At 40.1% G+C, this 23,816-nt stretch overlaps 1 protein-coding gene across 1 annotated transcript in view; it reads right to left on the bottom strand.

Moving 5' to 3' along the window:
* Positions 1–23,816, bottom strand: part of PTPN4 (protein tyrosine phosphatase non-receptor type 4) — a 3,248,454-nt gene that overhangs the window by 1,255,442 nt on the left and 1,969,196 nt on the right. Inside the window, exon 13 of the mRNA XM_044060734.1 lies at positions 13,339–13,473. Within this exon, the coding sequence (XP_043916669.1) occupies positions 13,339–13,473 (135 nt within the window). The remainder of the gene's footprint in view (positions 1–13,338; positions 13,474–23,816) is intronic.

Raw genomic sequence — 23,816 nt, forward strand, 5'->3', positions numbered from 1 at the left:
GGGAATTGGAGGAGCCAAGCTTTGAGCTTCAGGCTGTCCAAGTTGGGATGAATCAGATTCTGCAGATCGGAGATCAACCCCAGGGTTGGATGGAGAATCCATGGTTGATCTAGCAGGTGAGGCCAAAGAAAGGGGAACCAAATCTGATGAGGCCAATATGGTGCTATGAGGATCACCTTGCTCTTTAACCGACGGGCTTTCTTCAGAAACTGGGGAATGAGGGGAAGAGGAGGAAAAGCATAAAGAAGACCCAAGGGCCAATCGTGGACTAGAGCATCCCTGGGTGACTGTCCCGGAGGGGGAATCAGGGCGAAGTAGTTGCTGCATTTGTAGTTGGTTGGGGATGCAAAGAGGTCACAGCAAGGACAGCCCCAGCGGTGGAAGATCTCCACCGCTATCAAGGGATTCAGGCACCACTCATGAGGTTGTAGAATGCACCTGCTGAGTCTGTCTGCTATCACATTGGAACTCCCGGGAATGTGTGTTGCTAGAAGAAAACTGTTGGTAGCCATAACCCATTGCCATATCCTCATGGCCTCTCGACAAAGGGGGTAAGATTTGGTTCAGCCCTATTTGTTGATGTACCATATTCACTGCCATGTTGTCTGATTGTATTACAATAGTCCCCGGATGGCAGCAGGGGATGGAATGCTTGCAAAGGCAGAAGCACTGCCCTCAGCTCCAGAACATTTATATGCAGTTGGGCCTCCAATTCGGACCAAGTGCCTTGGATTGTCTGACCCTGACATAGCCCACCCCACCCCATCAGGGAGGCGTCCGTGGTCACTGTAGCTTTGGGCTGCTGGGGGGAGAAAGGGAGAGACTATTGTGACGGGTTGTGGGTTATCCACCAATTTAAATCCTATTTGCACCTGTGGGTTACTTGAAACTTGGCTGAAAGAGGATGCTGAAAAGGATACCATTGGGTGAGCAGTAAGCCACTGTAGAAGCCTCACGTGAAACCTGGCCAGGGGGACAATGGTGATAGAGGCTGCCATGGAACCCAACAGCTGTAAAACAGAGTGAGCTGTGGATTTCTCCCTTGAAAGGATTGGGATCAGTTGTTGCTTTATCCTTAGAATTCTGTGCTTTGGAATGGATGTTCTGCAATTCTTTGTATCCAATATGACACCTATGAATTCTGTGAACTGAGATGGGGTGAGTTTGGTTTTTTGCCAGTTTATGGTTATGCCTAACCTTTTTGAAACAAGGAGAGAGTAATGCCAGGGCTTCTTCCAATAGATGTCTGGTGGGGGCGGAGATGAGCTAGTCGTCTAGGTATGGAAACACCTGGAATCCTTGTAGTCTGAAGTGAGCTGTGACGACTGTCATGCACTTTGAGAGCATTCTGCAGGCTGTAGAGAGTCCGAAGGGCAGTACTCTGAACTGGTAGTGACTGGCTCCCGCATGGAAGCGCAGAAATCTTCTTGATGGCCTGTCCACTTTTATGTGGTAGTATGCATCTTGAAGATCAATCGAGCACATCCAATCGTCTTTTTCCAAAAGCGGGAGGATAGACTGTATTGTGACCATCCGGAATTTTTGTACTCTCACAAACTTGTTCAATACACTGAGATCCAAAATTGGTCTCCAGTCCCCGGTTTTCTTTGGCACCAAAAAAAAAAAACAGTCTCGAGTAGAATCCGGATCCTACCTGGTCTATTTGGATGACTCTTTCTTAGCAGATTTGCTCTCTCTAGTGCTGCTTCTCCCCTTTGACTGAGTGGAACGTCGGGTAAGTTTATTGGGGGGGGGGAAACAAAGATCGAAGGGGATATGGTAACCTCTGGTTATTATCCTTTGAACCCAAAAGTTGGTGGTGATGGTTAGCCAGGCAGAAGGGTACAAGGAGAAACGACCCCCAACCACCTCCAGAGGAAAGGAGTTGGGCCGCTCTTCAAGAGCGCTGATAGGACTGACCAGGAAAGGAATCCCTGGAACCTTGGTTACGTGGACCCCCTCTGCCCCAAAAAGGGCGTCTTTCCTGAGAGTTTCCCCCTCTGCCTCTAGGGGAGAACTCAGCCTGTGTGTCACGGAAAGGACCCTGAGACTTTTTCCATCATATCTTCCCACTCTTCTGGTTTCTGGAGAAAGCACGTGGAGGGGAAGAATAATGGACACCTACGGCAGAAAGGGTCTTACCGTCCTGTTCACATCTGGCCAATGTACTTTTAACTTTGCGTCCAAGCAGTGAAGAGGCTTCGATGGGAGCACTGAGAAAGGAAGCCTTGAAGGGTTCCGTGAAATTACATAAGCGCATCCAGGCATGTTGTCTCAAAACAATGCCTGAACTCGCCGCTCTAGCTGCTCCTTCTGATGCATGAGATATCAGGCACATGGAGAAGTTTGACATCGATTCAATGGTAGCCAGCTGAGAGGCCACTTTGTCACGGACCTCATCCGACACAGCACCAGCCAAAGTTTGAGAGCACAGATACTAAATAACTTTGAAGCCTGGTGAAGTGTGCCCTATAATTCAGGGACCTGACTGCAAAGGTCACTGATGTCCAGAGCCCGTGACTTTGTTGGGCGGATGGACAATCTGGCCTTCTTCTTCCACCAGGTCCTTCTTGGTTGCGGCCACCACCACTAGAGCATCTACAGGAAGACTTTGGACCAATGGGGGTCAGTAGCAGGAGGGGACCAAAATTTAACTGGCCTCCAGGGAATGGCCTCAATGGTGTCAGGAGCCTTCCACGCACGCTGCACGACGAGCTGGACCAGTTTGTCGGCAGGTGGAGTAACCCAGGAGGTAGGGGGCCGGGCGCGAAAGGCCTGCAGGAACACAGACTCTTCAGAGTTGGGGTTAGAGGGCTGCCAGTCACCTCTCTCTCTAAGGATTTCGAGGATATCACCAAAGGATACCTCACAGGGTGAGCGAGGAGATCCTTCCCCATCATCAAAGTCTGTATCTTCAGTAAGGGACGCCTCTGTGGAGTCCACGTGCTTCCTCTTGCACGAGCTTTTGCGATGAACTTCCTCAGAGGGAGAAACTGGGGAAGACAACACAAAAGGGGTTTCCTGTGGGAGTACATCCGGAGGCCCTTGCGCCCGGTGTCCACTAGGAGCGACTTGTGTACATAGTGAGCCAGTGGAGGGCGAAGAGATTGACAGCACAGTATCGCCAGCAGATGCCAAAGTCTACTCCATTAGTTGGAAGGTCAGTCCACCTGAAGAGGGGTGAGTGTCCTGGACAGGGGTCAGCCCTCCCCTCAGTGGCTCAACCTGCCAACTCAGAGTTCCTGGATGGCTGTGAAACACCAAATTACATACTCCACAGCTGACATCCTGGGTCGTAGCAAAACTCTCCTGCCATGAAGGCAACTGTGGTTCCTTAGTGAGGTACACGAAGGGAACCGTAGAGGGGGAAGACTGCTATATCAAAGGGCTTCAAAGGCAATGAAGGAGGAGAACATGTAGGGGTCTTTGGCAAAGGATGATCACCTCCCAAGGAAGGATAGTTCCTGGCGGGTGGGGGGTGGGATACCTCTGGCCAAAAGCACTCAATCCACAAGACGCAACACGTCGTGTTCAGAGAGGCTTCTAGTGGATTTCATGGACATGGCTAATGGGGAGTCAGGTCTATCCACAGAATGGACAAGCTCAGTGCCCACATCACCAGTCTGCACTGAAAACAACGGTGCCATAAGGGACTGTACTACAGGTGTCTGCACCGAGGAAATAATTGGTGTGAAAGTCATGGTCTGCACCAACAGTAAGGTCGGTGCCGAAGCTGGGACCGAACAAATCGGTGTCAGTAACTGAGTTGTCTGCTCCGGGTAATGTATTGGAGCCAATGTGGTTACAGTCTGTGCCGAAAGGATAGTCGGTGCAGGTAGAGAGGTCTGAACCAAGGAGCCCCTCGGTACAGATATGGTAAAGGGCACGCTAGTCAGTGCCGAAGTCACAGATGGCACCGATGGCCTCAGTGCTGAGGGTCTAGGCACCGAAAGCACTGGAGCCGAAAGAGTCAGATCTGAAATAGAAAGCTTAGCCTTCTTGGGTCTCGGTTGATGGGAGTCCCCAGCTGGGGATGAAGGAAGAGATCTGGCCTTTGAAAGATCATTTTTTTTCTTATGGGATCTAGGAGGGGTTGAGGCCTCAGACCCAGAAATAGCGTCTGAAAAGGGAGATTTGAGTAGTCCCCTTCAGTAACAATTTACTTTTCCTCTCAATCAACGTCCTGTTAGAGAAGTTTTTACAAATTGCACAGGGCGGATCAACTGATAAATGAGGCACACCCAAACAATAGAGACAAAGAGAATGTGCATCTGAAGTAGGTCATTTATGTCCACAATCTGAACATCTCTTAAATCCTGGACTACCTTTTTTTATACATGATAGAAAAGAATGAAACAGAAAGAATACCAGCAATGGTAGAAGAAATACACGAAGGTAATGAAGAAAAGGGGTCTACCAACGATGGTATAGAAGAAAATACCTCGTGGTAAAAAGATTGGAAAACATTTAAGAAAAGATAGTCGCTAAATGTGATGAGGTAAGATAAAACAATTTAGAAACTTTTCTGAGAGAAGAAAGTTGTTTTAGGCTAGAATGACAACAAATATTGTACTTAGCTCAAGAGAAGTAGCTTGACACGACCGAATGGCGATGCAGCAAACAAAATCTGAGGTAACAGGGAGAGGGTAATTCTGGGTAAGAGTTTTAGCTTGAGAGTTTGTAGCTGACACGAGCTTGGAAGATGGCCGGCTCGGTTCCGAGGTCAGAACAGATACCCATACGTAAAAAATGAACGAGGATTAACAATATCAGATATCATTTTACAGCTCTGGCCAGTATAAATACAAATCCAATCCTTGAAAATTTTGGACAACACTACAGGAAACAGCTACCCTACTCAACTCACACTATCTCCTCCATCCAAAATCTCCTACCCTCTCAACCTAACTCTTCCTCTCTACCTGACCTCACACCTCCCCCCAATACTACTTCATTTTCCTTTAAGCCATTTCCCATTAGTTACATCAAATCTCTACTACTCAAATTAAAACCCTGCTCTCCCTCCACTGACAAATTAGCTCCTACCTTCCTCAAACTCGCAGCTGACTCAATTGCCTAGCCAGTGACAATATTAATACATAGATCCATTCAAGAATCTATAGTTCCTACCCTATGGAAATCTTTCTTTACGATCCCTCTTCATAAAGGAGGTAACTCCACTGACCCTTCCAACTATCGACATATTGCCATTCTGTCTCCACTATCCAAGATACTAGAAAAATGTATCCGCACACAGCTTCTTAATCACCTTCTCTATCACAACTTACTCACCCCTACCCAACATGGATTTCGCCCCTATCACAGCACCACTACTGCTCTACTCTCCTTCACTCACACCATTGCAGAATCTTTGGACAACAATAAAATTACTTCCCGTCTCTTCCTTGACCTCTCCAAAGCTTTTGATACAGTCTCCCATCCATTACTTCTATCCAAACTTGCCAATTTTCATCTATCCACCTCCACCCTCACCTGGTTCTCTAGCTATCTGACCGCAAACAATCTGTCAAGTGGCTCTCTTCCTCATCTCCTTTCCTTCCCATCTCTACTGGTGTTCCGCAGGGTTCCATCTTAGGACCACTTTTGTTTAACATCTTTACCAATGATCTTTTTACCTCTTGCAAACAGTCAGCTCTCATTCAATATGCTGATGTCTCCATAATTATTTCTACAGCTAACAACATCCCTGACCTACACTCCCTAACCCAAAAAGCTCTACTATCCACTGAACAATGGCTTTCAAAAATTCTACTGATACTTAATCCCCAAAAAAAAAACAAACGTACTTTTCCTGTCCCGTTCTCTTTCTCATCATAAGTCTGGCTTGGTCATTAATTCTTGTAACAATACAGCTATCCTACCAGACACCTACACTAAACTCTTAGGGGTCATCATCCACAAACTAAAATTCAACCAACACATACAACAATGCATAAAGAAAACCCATCAGAAGCTAGGCCACTTTTAGCGCAACAGAAAATACCTCAGTCCTGAAGCTAGACACACCCTAGGTCAGGATCTTCTCCTCCCCTCTCTCCTCTATGCTGCTCCAGTTCTTACCAATATCCAAGCTACTACTCTAAACAAACTCCAACAATCCTACCATAACATATCTAGATTCATCACTAACTCCCCTAACAACACACACCACTGTATTGCATTAAAGTCTCTACAATGGCTGGAACTTCCACAACTGCTACATTTCTACCAATTCCACATGCTACCCTCTATGCTCTATAAACCTTCCTGATGTCCATCTTGATCTCCCCTAGTCTCTATCTACACCCCATCCTGACCCCACCACACTTCTAATCAATAGTTGCTTGATATTACCACCCAAATAAGTCAGCAGACAAACTACTCTACAAATACTCTGTAGCCCATGCCTGGAACAAACTTCCCCTTGACATACGCTCAATTTCTCACACCTCACTGTTTAAAAACACATTTACTCTATTCCAGAACCTGCCCCTGCCACAACCCTACTTAGCTCCCTCCTCCCCACCCATTTCTCTCACAGTTGACCCTACTTACACTCTGTATTCTCCCTCTCAAGTACAGTAGCACAGAATTACCCTGGAGAAAAAAAAAAAAAAAAGTGTTTACAATTTTTGTTTTCACTATAAGTATTATATTTACTACTTTTGTTTATATTTTTTTCCTAATGTAATAATATAGTGTTTTTGTTTCCTACTGTTATAATATATTGTACTATTTGGAGCTTTATATTGTAATATTTGGAACTTTTCTCCTCGGGACTCCACTGAAAATGGGCCACAATCCCAGTTGGACTAACCAGGTTAACAAATGTCAATAGATAAATAAATAAATTTGCACTGCGAGAAATTTCATCATCATTCTGTCCACATCAACCTTGGTCAGACTTCTGGAAGAACGAGAGGAAGCTAGGGATGGGGATCTACTGAGCTGGCAGTATTCAAGAAATGGTGAAGGTATTCTGGAGGTTACCGTATCTATTCATGGTGAATATCTGGTTTTGGGTAAAGGCTTGAAATCCAAAGAGCTAGGATCCGAGGAGGCCTTTGTTGGCTCTAATGCCAGATGAGCAGGAGAAGAGTTTGGATTCAACTTATGCTTCTCCCCTGGTGGTTCCATGGTAGGGTCCGACAAGGGAGTCAAGGATCCTGACAGCATTGAAGGATTAGTGGAAGGCTCCTTTGACTTAGATTTGAGGGACTGAGCACCAGCAATAGCCTCTGTCAAGGATGTAGGAAGCAATTATTTTAAGACAAACGTATTTCTCCTATCCGCCATAGCTTGCGGGTTAAAGGCCTTATAAACTGACCAGCCCATCTGAAGATGGTCTGGGCCCAAACAATATATGCACAAGGTGTGTGCATCGGACAAGGGCAACTTGTGCCTGTATTTCTTGCACTTTTTAAAGCCAGTAGCACTTTTTTCAGACATTTTAACTCCAAAAACAGCAAATAGAAAAAGAAGAGCGAGTTTTTTTTTTTTTTAAATTAGTAATATAAAAAGAAATGAGGAAAGGGATTACTAGCAATGGCAAGAAGAATTACACTAAAATAGTGCAAGACGGAAAGGGGAAATAAAAAAATTAGCAGCTATAGTATTGAGACTACATTAGAACAGTGTAAAAGGGAGGATTTAGTAACAGAAAAAACTAAAATCTTACATAAAATAGAAAAGTAGAAATACACTTATCACTTTAGTAAAATTGCTCAAGGTGACAACATTGAAATGCGAAAACCATATATGTTAGGGGGTGGTGCATTATGGATAAGGGAGGAGCTTGAGAGTTTTTTGATGTACACAAGCTAAAATAACGTCAGTCTCTGATCAGAGAGCTGGATGTGAATAACTGCTGAAGAATGAATGAAAATTGACATCAGATCATTTATTTAGTTACAACCTGCATTTTGAGTTCAGAAATGCTGGGGGCCTTTTGGACCAGTACTCACTGCAACTTATACAAATAAGTCAGTGGCTGAACGGATACCTTTACTCCCAAAAGTTTGCATATGACCATAAACACACACACACATACACACACACACACACACACACGCACGTATGTATGCTTGCACTGCATAACACAGACAGCAAGGCTTACCAGCTCTCTTTCCCAGCATATTTGAGTTGCTAAAGAACAGTAGTAACGGTGTTGTCAAATACTAGTAGTACACTGGACTATGGATGGGTTAAAATGATCATCACACACTTTCCTACCCCCATTAACTGCTGTACTTCCAAAGCTGTGAACATACAGAGGCTGTGAATATGAAATGAATCTGAAAATAGAGCTGTACTGAATAGCACACTGCCAGGGCTTACCATCAGTCATGGCTGTCAAACTACACATTTCATCTGACTTGACATGACCTACCTGTCATGACTGTGTGACTATTAATGGGTCACAATCTATTATTTTAAAAAACACTGTCTTAGTTAAGAGCATTTCAGCTGCTAACCATTACTCTTAAGCTGCAAATATTACAATTTGTGCTGAAGATAGGGTATTATTATTTTTTTTTGTTAATGAAGTCCAGTGAAAGGAAAGGAGAGCAGTAGTAGTGCATGAAAAGGTCTGAAACCATGGAGATGGGCTGTATAATGTTGGTAAACTAGTAGAGGCAAAGTTGAGGAACACAGAGTTGTCTGAAGAAAGGTGAGAGGCTAGTGAGTTGATAGTATCAGTGAAAAAAAAGTTGAAAAAAGCAGTGAAGTTTCAAAGGAAAAATTTTTTTGATCCAAGGGGAGGAGGGAGTGGAAGTTTGTCCAGGTGTGAAGTTTGTTCAATGTTGTGCCCTAGATTTTGGGGATTGTTCTGATTAGATTGCTGAAAGTTGAACTGTTCATTAAGGGGAAGAGTTTTTTAGTGATTCCAGTCATGCGCATTTAGCTTTTGACAGGATTATTACATTTGGAGTGGGATAGATAGTGGGATAGTGGATGAAGAATATAAGTAGAGGATTTAGAGAGAATACAGTTCAGAGGCAGGAGGTTCAGAGTAGAGTTGTTTGGAAGAGAGCAGAGGTGGTTTTTTGGGTGTAGGAAGGTAAAAGGTACAGGAAGTCAAAAGTAGGAGTACTAATATCAGGGCTGCTAGTTTAGTTTTTAGTTTTTTTGTTTAGGTTTTGGAAGTTGTTATAAAGGTTTAGAAGTAGAAGTGTGGAAGGAGGTTGGAAGGAGTAGGATGGGGTGAGGGAAGGGTTGCTAAAGGGTGGGGGAAAGGCTTTGTAGGAAGAGGTTATAGGAGGGGTGGGTAGTAGGGGAAGTAGTGGGATATGGGTGGGTGGGAGGGATGGGGAAATAAGGGATTAGGAAGGGTCAGAGGAAGGGAGAGTAACTACCTGATAGGTGAGTTAGGGGTGTGGACTGTAAGGTATAATAAGAGTAGGAGTGGGGTGGGGTGTGGGGGAAGGGGGGAGGGAGGAGGAGGCGCGGGGCAAAAAAGACAGAGAGGAGAGGGGGCGTAGGCAATCAGTCCAGCTAAGGACAGAAATGTATGTCTTGAAGACAGAGGAAGGTACAAGAACAGCAACAACAAGCTGTAAGAAAACTGGGGGAAGGGAGGTGTGCAGGAAGAAAGAAAGAAACCAGATAACAACACACAGGTAAAACAAAAAGTGAAAGGGAGAAATAGAAAAAGCAAATCCCTGACCTGAGAGGAAGGAAGATGAGAGAGAGAGCAGGCAGAAGGGTAGGAGGGTGCAGTGGAGGGAAGGGAGGTCACTGAGCAAGTAAAAAGGAAGAGAGGGAGGAGGGAGTGAGAAATAGGAAATGGGAAGGAGCAATGGCAATATGAGAAGAGTAAGGAGTTGGTCAGTGGATATGTACCTAAGAGGGGGGGCTGCTCAGTGGAGGAGCTGGGAGCATGCTGCTGGCTGCACGGGTAATAGGGTTAAAACTACCAACAAAATTATGTAGGAACTACTCTTTAAAATTTTGGGAGTGGGGCTTGAGAGGAAGGAAGCGGGTCAGAGAGAGGAGGAGAAGTTGGGTTTGGTACTTTCCTCAGAGTAGAGTAGGTTTCACAGTTAGAAAAATAGACACTGGGTGAAGCAGTAGAATTAGCTGGTAAGTAAAGAAAAAAGGGAGAGAATACAAAAAGTGTTAAAAAAAAACAAAAAAAAAAGTAACACAAAAAAAATAAAGCTAGCCAGGTAAACAAAATCAAAATAAAGCATCAACACAACATCAAATCAACCATAATGTACCAATATGTAGCACTAACAAAACATATACAAGCAGAAGAGAAAACACAATGCACAGATACCCAAATTACAATTACAGTTAAAGCTACAACATATGCAACACAACAGGAAGCCAGGCAGTTTGTAAAAAACACTGTTAATAGTAAAGCATATATACTCTTAAAAGCTGAACAAAAAAGGCGCTGTTTCCGCTAATGTCACTGAAAAAAAAGAAGTAGTCTAAAAAAAACCAACACTGAAGCCCTAAAAAAATTACAAGGTTGCTATGTGTGTAAGTTTATACCAACCCCTAGTACAAAAGGTTGCTCTATGTGTATAAAGGAATGTACTCAAGTCATGGTATTTAAAAATAAAACATACGAAAGGTGCTGTTGGTCTTGAAAAAAAAAAAAGACAAATAAGGCTGACACTGGTTGCTTATTTCATTTTTATTCATATCATGTAACTAGGATGTGGTTGGAATGATACATAATAATCATCTTATAAAAAAAAAACAATTTTTGTGTGGTGTCAAGAGGGAACCACGCTTGAGAAAATTGATTTTAAACAGTGTTTTTTCTTTCTTCTTGCAGACTGTTGGCACACTGACAAATTCTATGTGAACTCTGTTTTAACCTTCAAAATGTGTGCAGTCTTGCAACTTTTTTAAGTGGGAAGGCAGAAGAAAGGAAGAGAAGTGTAAAAAATGTATTTGAAATGTGAAAATGTAACCTACAAATTTCTCAGAAAAAGGACTTAACTGCTTGCATATAATTAAGCCAACACAAGGGTTAGAAGAATAAAATGCAGAGTCATAAAATGTAATTAATTTGTACTTCAAAGAATCAGATGGCCAGAACTGTTCAAAGCAGTCATTAGATTTCTACACTTAGCCACACCATTGCTCCTGTGTGTAGGGAAAAAAATCTCATGTAATCTGATGCAATGCAATTATACCTGGTTTTGTGTGGCAAAGAAAATTATGTAATGTGAAATCATGTCTTCTGCAATGGAATGAGCTAAAATTACAACATATTTGTATCTGTTTTGTCTTAGTCAAAAAAAGTCTCAGCCTTTGCTTGGAACACGTCTACAAAGATTTGCTTTTGAATTTTGCCTTGTTTCTCTAATTTAGGATAGTTATGAGACAATATTTCTTTAGTACAAGACACCTAGGATATTTAATTAGCTTTTCCATATATATTCTTTATATATTCTGTCTAAAAATGATTAATTTTCTTGTCTTGAAAACTGCTTGATTTCTACATATTTGAACTGCATGAGCACCGTTTCTTTTATTGTTTAACTCTTATTTATTCATTTTTAATCTCTTGTCGTTGAGTCTTTATTTTGCATATGGGTATTACTGCTATTTATTATATGACAACAAGGTTACCATCATTTGATACTGTCAGTTGACAACGTGAGGCTTCTGCCTCCAGTTCATTAGGCCAGACGTTTCTGGCCATATCCAGAGTAATGGCAGTTCTACCATGCCAAGAAAAAAAATAAGTAGGGAACTGGAGAATTTAGCCAGCCTTCCCTGGAGAGAGAGAGAGAGAGAGACTGTGTGTGTGTGTGTGTGTGTGTGTGTGTGTGTGTGTGTGTGTGTGTGTGTGTGTGTGTGTCCATGCATGTGTGAATGTGCACACTTTCTTTTACTTTAACTTGTCATATACCAGTGGCATGACGTGCAAGTGCATCCCTCTGGTAGCCATCAAAACTGTATGTGGACAGTGGAGCAGATTTACAGACTGTAGACCCTGTTCTTGACACATTCATCATGTATTAATGGCAGTGACAGGCAATCCATGACATAAAGGTCAATGGTGGTAGACTTCAAACTCACTCAGAGTCAAGCTGATGCCACACTTTGGAACTAGAATTATGCTACACTTAGTTTCAACACAGCAAAAACATTATTCATTGAGGGGAAGTAGTCATCACTTCTTAAAATTATGCATAATTTCCCCTAGACTTTTAAATTTCTGTTTACTAATAATTTTGTCCAAATGAATTCCACTTCAATGCATTTCATTTATAGTGTGCAGAGATACAAAACATTAATAGGTCCCAGAATACTTCTAGTCATGTATGCCATCTGTCCTTTAAATACTGAACACAAAGGTGCTGGGGCTTGTTTTAACTATTCAGTGAGACTGTCTCCTCCCCATTATTCTCTGCACCAATGGGTGGCACCTGGGGTTTAATGTAAAATAAATAAATAAATAAATAAATAAAAAATAGTTGATGCACACTTGTACGGGAATCCACAGAGCACACTTATTTGGTGGGAATGACTCTAAGCAGGGCCCAGAATGAAAGGGATTTGAGAATCAAAAAAAAAAAAAACTTATTGAGGAGGTCAGGAGTATGGCCTGAAGAGTGCTATAAATGGACTCCAAGTTGCCAAAGCCAGCTTTATATTGTACAGTGCAGTGGAGATGTCATACCTAGAACATCTTTTTGAGTTCTGGCAGACAAAGAACAAAAAATTAAGCTAGAAAAGAGTAAACAAAAAGGAGTTACCAAAATGCTAAAGGGACTGGATGAGTTGGAGTATGATGGTACATTAAATGGGACTTAGAGAGAGGAGAATGCAGTGATGTAACTTTAATACATAACATTTACGGTATGTGGAATGGACTACAATGAAGATGAAGCAAAGAGGGTGGAAATGAAAATACTACTGACATAAGGGGAAACAAGCAAACATCAGGAAATAATGCTTTTTGTAGTGTCTCAGAAGACTCTGGAAGGTACTTGTCTAAGGCACTGCTACAGTGTGTGCCATCAGAGGAGTTCAAAAATGCCTGGACAAAGGAAAGAAAAAGATAGGGCAAGGGAAGGGTAGGAGAAACTGAATAGGTGCTAGCTATAGAATGACACAATCACATGACTTGTGCTAAACTGTAAAAATAAAGAATATAGCAAGGCAATGATGAAAGGCATTTTACTGAGCCATTTGTGGGACTTATCAGATGTAGTACTGTAACCTTATAACATTGTTTAGAAAAGGTAGTCATAACAAAAAAAAAAAACAGATGGCAAGTTAAATAGATGTGTCACTAAGTTTTACATGGTGCATAACAACAATCACTCTTTATTTCCAAGTCATTAACAAAGTGTAACAACTCACTGTTTTGGAGTGCCAGGTGGAGATCTGGAAGGAAGAGACTGTGTTTCAAGTCTCTCATCTGAAGGTGACTTCCTGCTTATTATATCCCAATCCATCCCACTAATCACCTTCCGAGACAGTGGTTTACTAGGCGACCTGCAGAAATAAAGGCGATCAATACCGTTAATGGTGCTATTAGCTAATCACAGTAAAACAAACAATTAAGATAAAGTGGAGTAAATAAGCTTTGCATAGTTACAAAATAACATCTTACTACTACTGGCAAACATTATTTGAAGTGCTGCATATATGAATATATACTAATGAAGTCTAGGTACATGTACAGGGAGGGGGCTCCCGAAGGCTCAAAAATCACAATACACTATATTAAATTTGATTGATGAGAGGATGATGCAGTAAGTTTAGTTTGTCCTCTAAAGGGTACTCGATATTCTACCTCCCTTTTCATTCCTCCTTATTGCTCTCACCCTTTCTTCACCAGTCCCATCCCATGTTGAATGCCTCTGAGGATTCCACTTTCAACATTCAGTTTAGGTAACCTATTACATGTACTCACAACCTGCTCCAAGAGAATGCATTCAGGAGATGCACAAAGCAGATAGTCACCTTTCCTCCAAACTTCCCCAATCAGCAAAACGTCTACTTCATTGCAAGACCTACTAAGCAGCACTTTTTTCTCAAGGTGTGGCCTGAGTAGGAACCAGTACAGCAGAAGTATTCTGCTTCGGGAGTCCAGCCCTCTGAAGATGAGGCCAAACATTCTGGTTACTGTGAAATCCTCTACCTGGTGGTCCTCTCCACCTAGCTGACAGTTCACAATGGGACAGCTGAAGCCCAACTGCATTACCGGCATCAGACTGCTCGGAACCTCAAGCACCACTCTGTGCCCCAATTTGTTAGCATTTCCAAATTCTCACTAAGACACTTTTCCCATCCTGCTCTGCTGCACCTATCGCTGTGCCATAAATAAAACTGACTTTGTTCTCTATTCTTTCCAGGTATGTCTGAAACAAACAAAGACGACTAATGGATCCATATACGATTCCTGTGGTAATCCACTAGTTATGATTTATTTCTGACACTGCCCTACATCATCCCCTATATTCCTACCCTACAACTAATTACTCAGTCTAGATCTTACCCCCCAGCCCTCCAGTTTTCCTATCAGCCACCCAGGTGCAACTTCAAAAAAACATTAATCTTTATTTGGAACTCCATAACATTTTTGTTCCAAATGCTGCATTTCTCATGCAAGGTGCACTAATTCTTGATCCAGAAGCGAGCAGGCCTTTAATCAAAATAAATCGGCTTGCTATATCAAAAGTTTACCATGTACTAAAATGGACTTGGATCTGCATCTGGTGGTTACATTACTTATTTTTAACTTTAAATAAAAGTATGTAATGTCTTTCCACTCAGTGTTTCTAATTAGCTTTCTTTCACTGATCACGGAGTAAATTACCAATTTCACTATAGAACCTTAATTAAGAAAACAGAAAAACAAAAACTGATACATATATGACACACACAATGGCTGATCAAGAATACATACATAATAATATACACATTCACTCTAGAAGTGCTAAGTAGGCTGTAATTTTATCTTTATACATATTGGATGTTTCTTAAGCAAGCTATCAAGATAATATTTTCATAAACCTTTTTTACAATGGACACAGAATCCACAAATGAAGAGTGATATACAATGGCAGATCCAAAAATTTGCAAAAGGGGGGAGGCACGGCCTGGAACACAGACCACTGTGGGTGAAAGAAGCCAAAAGGGGCTTGGTGTGTGTGTGTGTGTGTGTGGGGGTGCTCTGGCAGCAGATGTGATGTCCAAGATGTATCTATATTCAATTGCACATCATTGTGGTGTGGCTGCGGTACTAAAAGTAGACAACTCTTGTCTAACACACAGCAGATTTACAGACTGTACCATTTGTTTAAAGGCAACCTTGAGCCATGCACTTAGTCAAACATCAAAGTCACACTCAATCTCCATAGTGGCATAACTTACATATGTACTACAATAATCAAGTAAATAGTCCTACTGACAACATGATCACAGCAAGTACAACAGCAAATGTAAATTTTACAAGTAAACAACCTGTGTGCAAATGTATAAATACTTCAGTTAATTGAAACCAACAGACAGAATCAAGCAATTGCTACGGAAAAAGTTTCAAAAAGCAAACACTCAGTTCGGCTATATGCATATTATTAAAACAAGTACAAACAGCTATAACATTTCACAAGAGAATTTAACTTAACCTCCACTTTACTGTCATGCACCAGTTCTTTAATTATAAGCTACAGGCAGAGACTTTTGGATGAATCTGCAAATATTCCATTTAACATGTGTAAAATGACTATTGAACAACAGCAAAACAAAAAAAAAACTTTCTTCAGCACAATAAAAATCAAAACAATGTCCTCTTTCAGTTCATCAGTACATAGTACCTTAACTAGTTTTAGGATTAAAAGCAAACAGCAGCTACTTCCACAGATTTAATGAGAAAAATGGATGTTATTTTTTGTGACTCAATATTAAAAAGATTAATTTTGCACAGTAACACAAACTGTTTAAAGGTCTGAAATCACACCAAAGTTATACATTTAGTTTTTTGATAGGTTTTATAACCAAAAGCTACATACTGTGTTTTCCTATTTTGGAAACACTGTACTCCATCAATTTACAAAGGCCACTCACTCCATCTTAACTTTAAAAAGTAATATATCACCATAGCTGGCCTTAAGCATAGGCCAACTAGGCGGCCGGTGCGCCACTCTAGCAGGGAGCACTTCTCCAGTATTGATTTTATTTTTTCTAGTAAAGAAATGGCTTCTTTAAAAATATGTTGAATCAATACAGGAAAAAAATGAAAAGTAAGATAAACTTTTGGTAAAAGAAAGAAAAAAGTAATTTATATGGTGTAGGTAGACCGGGAAGGGAGCACCTGAGGGGTGTGTGGGGGCGGTGTGGAACCCTTTTGCCTAGCTGACCAAAGGCTGGACCTGCATATCACAAATATGGAATTTTCATAAGACCCCTTGAAAATCCCACTTTCATTCCATTTTTCCATTTTGCAAAGCCCAATAGCATTTAGGGAAAACAAACGATCTCAAATAAGGGCATGTATTTCGGAGCTCGTTAAATATGCATAATTTTCTACAGCTTATACAAATGACAGACAATATTACTTTTTCCTACAAAACAATACTGTTTATGTCATTTTAAATCTAAACACTAAAATGATTCTGATGTATAATGAGAATATCACCTTGAGAAAATGCAAACCATACATAATGTTCAGTGAAACAAATGACAAAACCCACAACATTCGAATGACTGCACAAAGCTACTGATGGTACCTACCAATGATGGACTACTACTCAGTAAATGCATTATACCAAATTTTTCAGAATAATATATCATAGGCCTCAGCTGTAAAATGAGCTTAGATTGTGGTTCCAGCTGAAAAGACACAAATGCAACTTTATCTTCTACTAATATGGTTTACTGCATACATGTCTAAACTGGGGGTGCGGTGGAAGGATGCACACGTGGAGTGTCAAACAAATTCAGTTTTCTAATTGCACTTTCACTGCCGATGTATTGACAAATCAAAATAACTCAATAAAAATATTTTAAGACATTACAGTATTCAGCATTTTCAGAATTATAACCCCATTACCCAAAATAAAAAAAGTCACATTGTTGCAGTAAATACACATGAACTAAAGCCGCTGAGGCCGGTCTTTGAAAGGCTACATCTCTATTCCCTCTGAAATTGGCTCTGCAGTTTAGCCATTTGAAAGCAAGTCACTAGTCATTTTCCATGTTACAACAGAAAAAAAAGTAATCTCCTAGTACAGTATATAGGATTTTTTTTCTTCTGATACTCTTAGAACTTAGTAAACATATATTCTGGTCATTATTTTTATCGTGTCTTCTGCAGAGATCAAAGGTTGAAACTAAGCATAGTGCCAGGCTATGACATAAAAGTCCTCTGAAATAACAGATTTTCTAGCTGGATATAAGATGTCATATATCATATATTAGATCTCTGAAGGCCACTCACAATACAACATTAAGGACTTCTAATAAGATATTTTGGTTCAAAACACACACATACTGCCCAAGTGGAATGTGCCCCTTTTGAGAGGGTATACTGAATCTGACCGTCAAGATACTGCATTAAAATAATAGCCACATTCTTCCTTGATGGAAATTAACACCTAATGAACAATATCAGTAATCACTGACAGGTGATCTTGTAACTGGTATTTGCTTTCACACATCATTTGTCCCCATATTCACTATACAGCTAACATCTCACTGCAATGAAACTGAAAAATATAGTGGTAACAATATCATATTACAACTTTCTGCTCTTAAAGATGTACGCTGACCTCCAACAAGCCACATACTTTTTATTGATAGTGATCCTGTAGCAACCCTGTGATTTTGTGTACAGCTTGCCTTATCATCCCCTTCCACAAAAGGTTATTTGCTTTCTTCATATAGGTCTATTATTTGACTGTGGAGAAAGATACTGCGGTGGTGGTGCTGCGGTAGCATTGTCACCTCACAGCAAGATGTTGTCCCGTTCGATTCTCAGCTGAAGCGTCTTCTGTGTGGAGACATGCGTGAATGGGCGTACCTTCGTTGAAGGTTGTACGTCAGGGCTGGCAACTCGGTACGTAAAAATCTGCTGCCAATCATTAGCGGACCGGAGTTCCACTGTGGCGACCCCTAACAGGGAAAAGCCGAAAGATACAACATTTGACGGTGGAGAAGGTGAAAGAAATCACAAACACAGTAGTTTACTTCAACTTCTTCCTTTTGGACATATGTACTGGTACCCCCCCCCCAAATTAACCATATGAATAACTGTTTTGCATGAGCCATGCATGTGACTTTTGCATTCATAAAAGCCTGCTCACCTACAGACAGTTATCTGATTCCCAAAAGTGGTGAAATAAAAGCCTCACTAATTTACTTCCAATTGCTGCTATACAGCATCCACCCTTATGCTGGTTGCCATAAAAATTAAATAATAAATTAATTCAAGTGTATGGTGCTTTAGACAATAAGTACAGTTAATTCTGCATACAGATCTATCTAGTTTCTTGATGGAAAAATGAAAAAAAATCACAGCAAATTTATTTCAACTTGGACCTTTCAGACAACATGCATTGCAACCACTTCTACCACAGCCACAGCAATGACCACTTTATTGTGATCATACTCTCTTACTTTCATCCACTGACTACCCCTTATAGACAACCACTTCTGGTAATCATCTTTGGTGATCAAAAGTGACACAAAATAGCCACAACAATGTATTTAAAATTGCAGCATCTGCTGCTGCTATCCCCCAGTGATCATGTTAAAAATAAGTACAATTAAAACAAATGTTTATTCCACAGTGGGCAGTGTTTAATGTGACCACTGGTCAAAGTTCTATTCCAAAAAAATTTAAATAAAAAGAAAGCCTTGGCTTGAAGTCATTGTTTGGAGTTCTAAACCCCTCACCTTTGTGTATGTCTTCTTAACACCAGAGTGGGGGCTCAGTATTTTTGTTAAGTGCTGCTGAAAACTTTGCCTCACCTTATGATTTTTCTCTTCTTACTACCAAAGTGCAATCATCATGCTTACAGACACTGCTAAGTATACTGGTAACAATACTAAAAGTAAAACTACATTTATGAGGGAGTTCAGTGTTAACTCGATAAAACATACTTAATCACGGCTTCCTACTTCCTCATTCGTGATATAGCAAATCATCTTCATTTCCTCTAGACAGTACTAATGGGCAGCCTGGTACAAACTCATATTCTTAGCTTATTAGTGATCAAGCTTTTAAATTATTTTACATACTGTTTCTTACAATCATCAACTTACAGCCTTCCCTAAAAACAAAGTGTTACAGTTAAAATCCTGCAAAAGGGGTGGGGGTTACAACAACTCTACAATATAATCTGAAACGAAGGAAGAAAACCTTAGAACAATATAAAACATGCCTGTAAAAGACTTCAGCTGCACAGAACCTTGAGGACCATTTGTAAGTCTGAGGTACATAGATAAAAGCAGTACATGTCTGCAGCAGTGTAGTTTATACCATCTGGATAGAGAAAGCAAGGAAGAGTGTAGCAGAATCCATATGGCTACGCATATCTGATGTCATTCACACAAGAGCAGAGGAGAGGGATTCGGATGTCTAAATTCTAAAACATTTTGCTTTGTTATTAAACTACTTATTTAATTAAGGCACTGTAAGAAGATAGGTCCATTGGTAGAAAAGACTCTTCTTAGTCTGACATGTGTAAAGGCCAGACCACAGAATTACAAATAAATAAACAAAATAATAAACTTTTATTTTGTTTATTTATTTGACATTTGTTAAATGGGAAAGTCCAACTTGGAATGAAGCCAATTTTCAGTGGAGGCCTGGGGAGAAACACTTCAGATGCATGTCTTTGTAACGTGGGAGGAAACCGGAGCACCGGGAGGAAACCCACATGAACACAGGGAGGACACGCAGACTCCGCACAGAAGGTACATCAGCCGAGAACTGAACTGGTGAACCCTCTTGCTGTGAGGTGATAACGCTACTGCTACACCACTGCACCATAAACTATGAATTAAGTGGGAAGGAGGGAAGATTAGAGCACTGGTGGCAAACTGGAGAGGGATTTATGGAAGGAACTGTAGTTAGGAAAAGGTGCTGTAGTCCTGCAATGGATGAAACACATTTCTGGTATGATCCTGAGACCTAGGAAAACAAATTACTATTTGCCGCAAACACAGCAGAACAGTCAAAAGAGAAGCACAATTCCACGTGCTCTTCCTGACATTTAATTTCATTAGATATTTTCAAATATCTAAACAAGTGAGTAAATGAAGGATAGTGAAGGACACTGCCCAAATATTACTACTAGATCCTTTTAAGTTAACCCTCTCGATGTACCTTTCTGTATCTATCTCTACCCTTCTGTTAGACTGTTTCATCCATTACAGGATTACAGCACCTTTTCCTAAACACAACTGCTTCCTTAAGTTTGATACAAGCCCATCCCTAGTTTGCCACTGATGCTCTTACCTTCCCTCCTCGCTTTTCTTCTTACAAAGTGTCACCTGCTTTCTGAATATATGACATATCTATATTACGCCTCCATACTCAGTTTCTATATGACAGACACAATCAAAAGGGGGGTGGGGTTGACTGCAAGCAGTACTTCTGCCTTAGTCAAATCTGATTGCATTAAGTATAGCACACAAGTTGTTTCCATCATGCAAGTTCTACAATACTTGAAAAACCTGTTTTCATTCTCAGTTTTGAACAGAATTTCTCCTAACAGTGATAAAGTCTGAGAAATTAGACTATGAGCACTCCATATGATAATTATAATTTTTAATATTTTTAGTTCCAAATCATTCTTACACATGCACCTTGTACATACTATCAAAATCACAATGTGCTTTGAAGTCAAAGTATTAATGGTGTAATTACTCTGCCAGCCTGGCCACTAATTTCAAACTCAAATGCATTCGCTAAAGCTTCCATTTATACTCAACACATCTAAACACTGTAAAGCATACTGCAGTCATTGTCAAATCTAGACTATAAGGACAATCTTGTCAAAGATCAAGTTTGTCTGTACATCCAAATGGATAAATGAAAACCGATATGTGACAAAGCCTTCTCAGTGAAACACAATGCTCTTACTTTTACAAAAAACAAAATTACAAAAATAAGCAAATTATGTACCAACTAAAATAATGTAAGTTATAGATGTTTCTCAAAAAATAAACATGAAACCTTGAAAAGAAATCCATGTGTATGAACAACACCCTAGTAACATGCAAGCACATCTTATGAATTTACAAGAAAAATAATGCAAGCATTACAAGGCTTCAGCACCAGTTGATCACATCCAGACCAGCAATGCACACAGTTTTGCACTCTTACAAGTAGATTAAACTCCTGAAGTATATTAGCCATATAATTTAGCAGCTTCTGCTTATTTTCAAGAAATAAGGTTTCAGTTTCTTACAAGAATTTTAACAAGCATCCATCCTTGCAGGATGCAGTTAGCCAACAAAACCACTATTTCAGGGTACAGTTTTACAATACCTATTCCTGTCTCTAAGGTTAGTTATACGCTGAAATAAATAAAGACAGACATGTATGCATGCACACACATATAAAACCTGTGAATGCATTCTGGGATGCAAAACTAATGGCAAAGCCCCTTAGGTTTTCTAAAATGGCAAGGGGCTTAAATTCTTTGCCAACTTCAAGCTTTTTGCATTTATATAAATATTTACTGTTTAAAATATGTAAATATGTTAATGTTTTAGAAAGTAATTACTGTTACAGTACATTGCAGGAAGTCTAAAAGGAAAGTCATTATATTTACTGATTGCAATCTTTAATGAAATGCAAATAAATAAATAAATAAATAAAAAGCAAGTACACCGGCACTGGAAGAACAGACCAAAAAAATAATGCACTATCAGACATTTGAGAGGTACAGCTTACTCACTTTAATATTCCTTTGGACTGCAGCACTGCACTTAGACTGTGTGATACTAGCTTATCTTGATCCCTCCTGTCTGAGATGGAGTCCCAGGGTAACTGACCAGTCAGGTAATTTTATTAATTTAGGGGGAAAAAAACTCTCCCAAACTCAACTACTCAAAGACAGGTACTTACAAACAGTCTTTTTCTTTTTTAAAAGGATATACTGTGTTCATATTGAAGCCTATACTCACCAAGTGGTAATAAAGATGGTAAAAAACTACCTCCCACACATGCATATAATTGTGGTTGCTGCTTCAATGATGCCATCACGCGGACGTCTGTTGATGGAGGGGGTGAACAATGAAAATTTAAAAGAATCCTTGATTTCCATTGGAAACTTGCTATTTTAGGTTAAAAATTGGTATCTGGAAGCAAATACCGGACAGTTGCAATGTACGTTAGTCCATGTTTGTAGCCTGTGACACCACATACCACAATAAAACAGAAAGAAAAAACTATCTGCATTGGTACAGCCTTGGGAACCACAGTGAAGTATTTTGCGTCAGTGCAAAAGACTGGCATGTACCCTCAAAAATGTGATCACAGCAGCAAATGGAGGGGGTGCGCTCCCCTACGCCACAGACTAACTCTGCCACTGTGATATACAAGGCATACAGAGAATTTCAACAGAGTAAAACAGATCCCGAGTTGACTGTCGATATTTAAAAAAAAAAAAAGAAAACAGGATTACCACATGCACTGACAGAAGGCTTAATCAGTACTTATAATATTTAACACCTTTATTAAATTATCACTTAAGACATAATCAAATACACTAACAGAAAAGAAAGCAAACCATAACATTTTCCGAAAGCAAACCATAACATTTTCCATTTACATACATAATACATCACATATCTTTTCTTTCTTTGTAATTATCAGTTCAATATTACATAAATTGCTGACCTGCTGCCTTCCCTTAAAACTCACTTCTCCTGATTATTCTGCATGTATTGTTCCCACAAATACCATTGATTTCTATGTAATTTGCTCCTTCCCTTTTCTAAGGATCCCATTTCCAGTTCTTTTCTCTCTCTTACAATATTCAATACTTCAAATACAGTTGATTTAGACTTTGATTTCCATTTTCTAGTAATTGTTTTTTGCAGCCTGTAGCGTTAAACTTTAACACTTTACTGTGTACAGGCAATTTGGATCCTGTGTCCCCCTCTCAAAAAATCATTTCATTAGTTACTGTCATTTGCTCACCCAATATTTCTGAAAAACTACTCTGCAGGGAATTTTTAAAATCTACCAACTTATTATACTCCATATGTTCCCAGTTATCTCTTTCTTACCCATCACACCTCCAACATTTTCTATCTACCCAAGGAAAATTTCTTAGAAGTCTGCTTGGAGTATAAAAATTCCTATACAAACACTTCCAAAGATACTAAACCTTCTGGTCTTTGTTGCATACCTGGGAGCCATATGCAAGTCATCCCAATTATAATATATTTTTAATACCTACTTTATCCATTACAGGAACCAAGTTTGCACAGGGTACCAGTCTATCACAGTATTGCAGACTGCCGTTTTCTAAAATAAATTATTCTTTCTTTGAAATGGCACTATTCTAAAAGTGAGGAAAAACTACCTGAAGTGATAGCCAGTTCCCGCCCTAGCACCAACAACATACCACTGTTATTGGTCTTCCAAGTAACTCCAGAAACTTACATTATGCACTCTCTTCAGGTCAATAAAATTGCTTCTGGTCTTCCAAAATTTATTTAGGTATCAAATATGCAGATTTAGTCATCAAAACTGCAATTTCTTGTTACATTTGTACCAAATAAAATATAAAACAGGGCAAGTCGTGCAGTAACAACCTATTGTAAAATATTTAAGTTTTTAATAATATGACAGAAAAATGGAAAACATGATA

Source organism: Protopterus annectens, chromosome 2.part0 (assembly GCF_019279795.1).
Source record: "Protopterus annectens isolate FY-2018-M chromosome 2.part0, PAN1.0, whole genome shotgun sequence".
Taxonomy (NCBI): Eukaryota; Metazoa; Chordata; order Ceratodontiformes; family Protopteridae; genus Protopterus; species Protopterus annectens.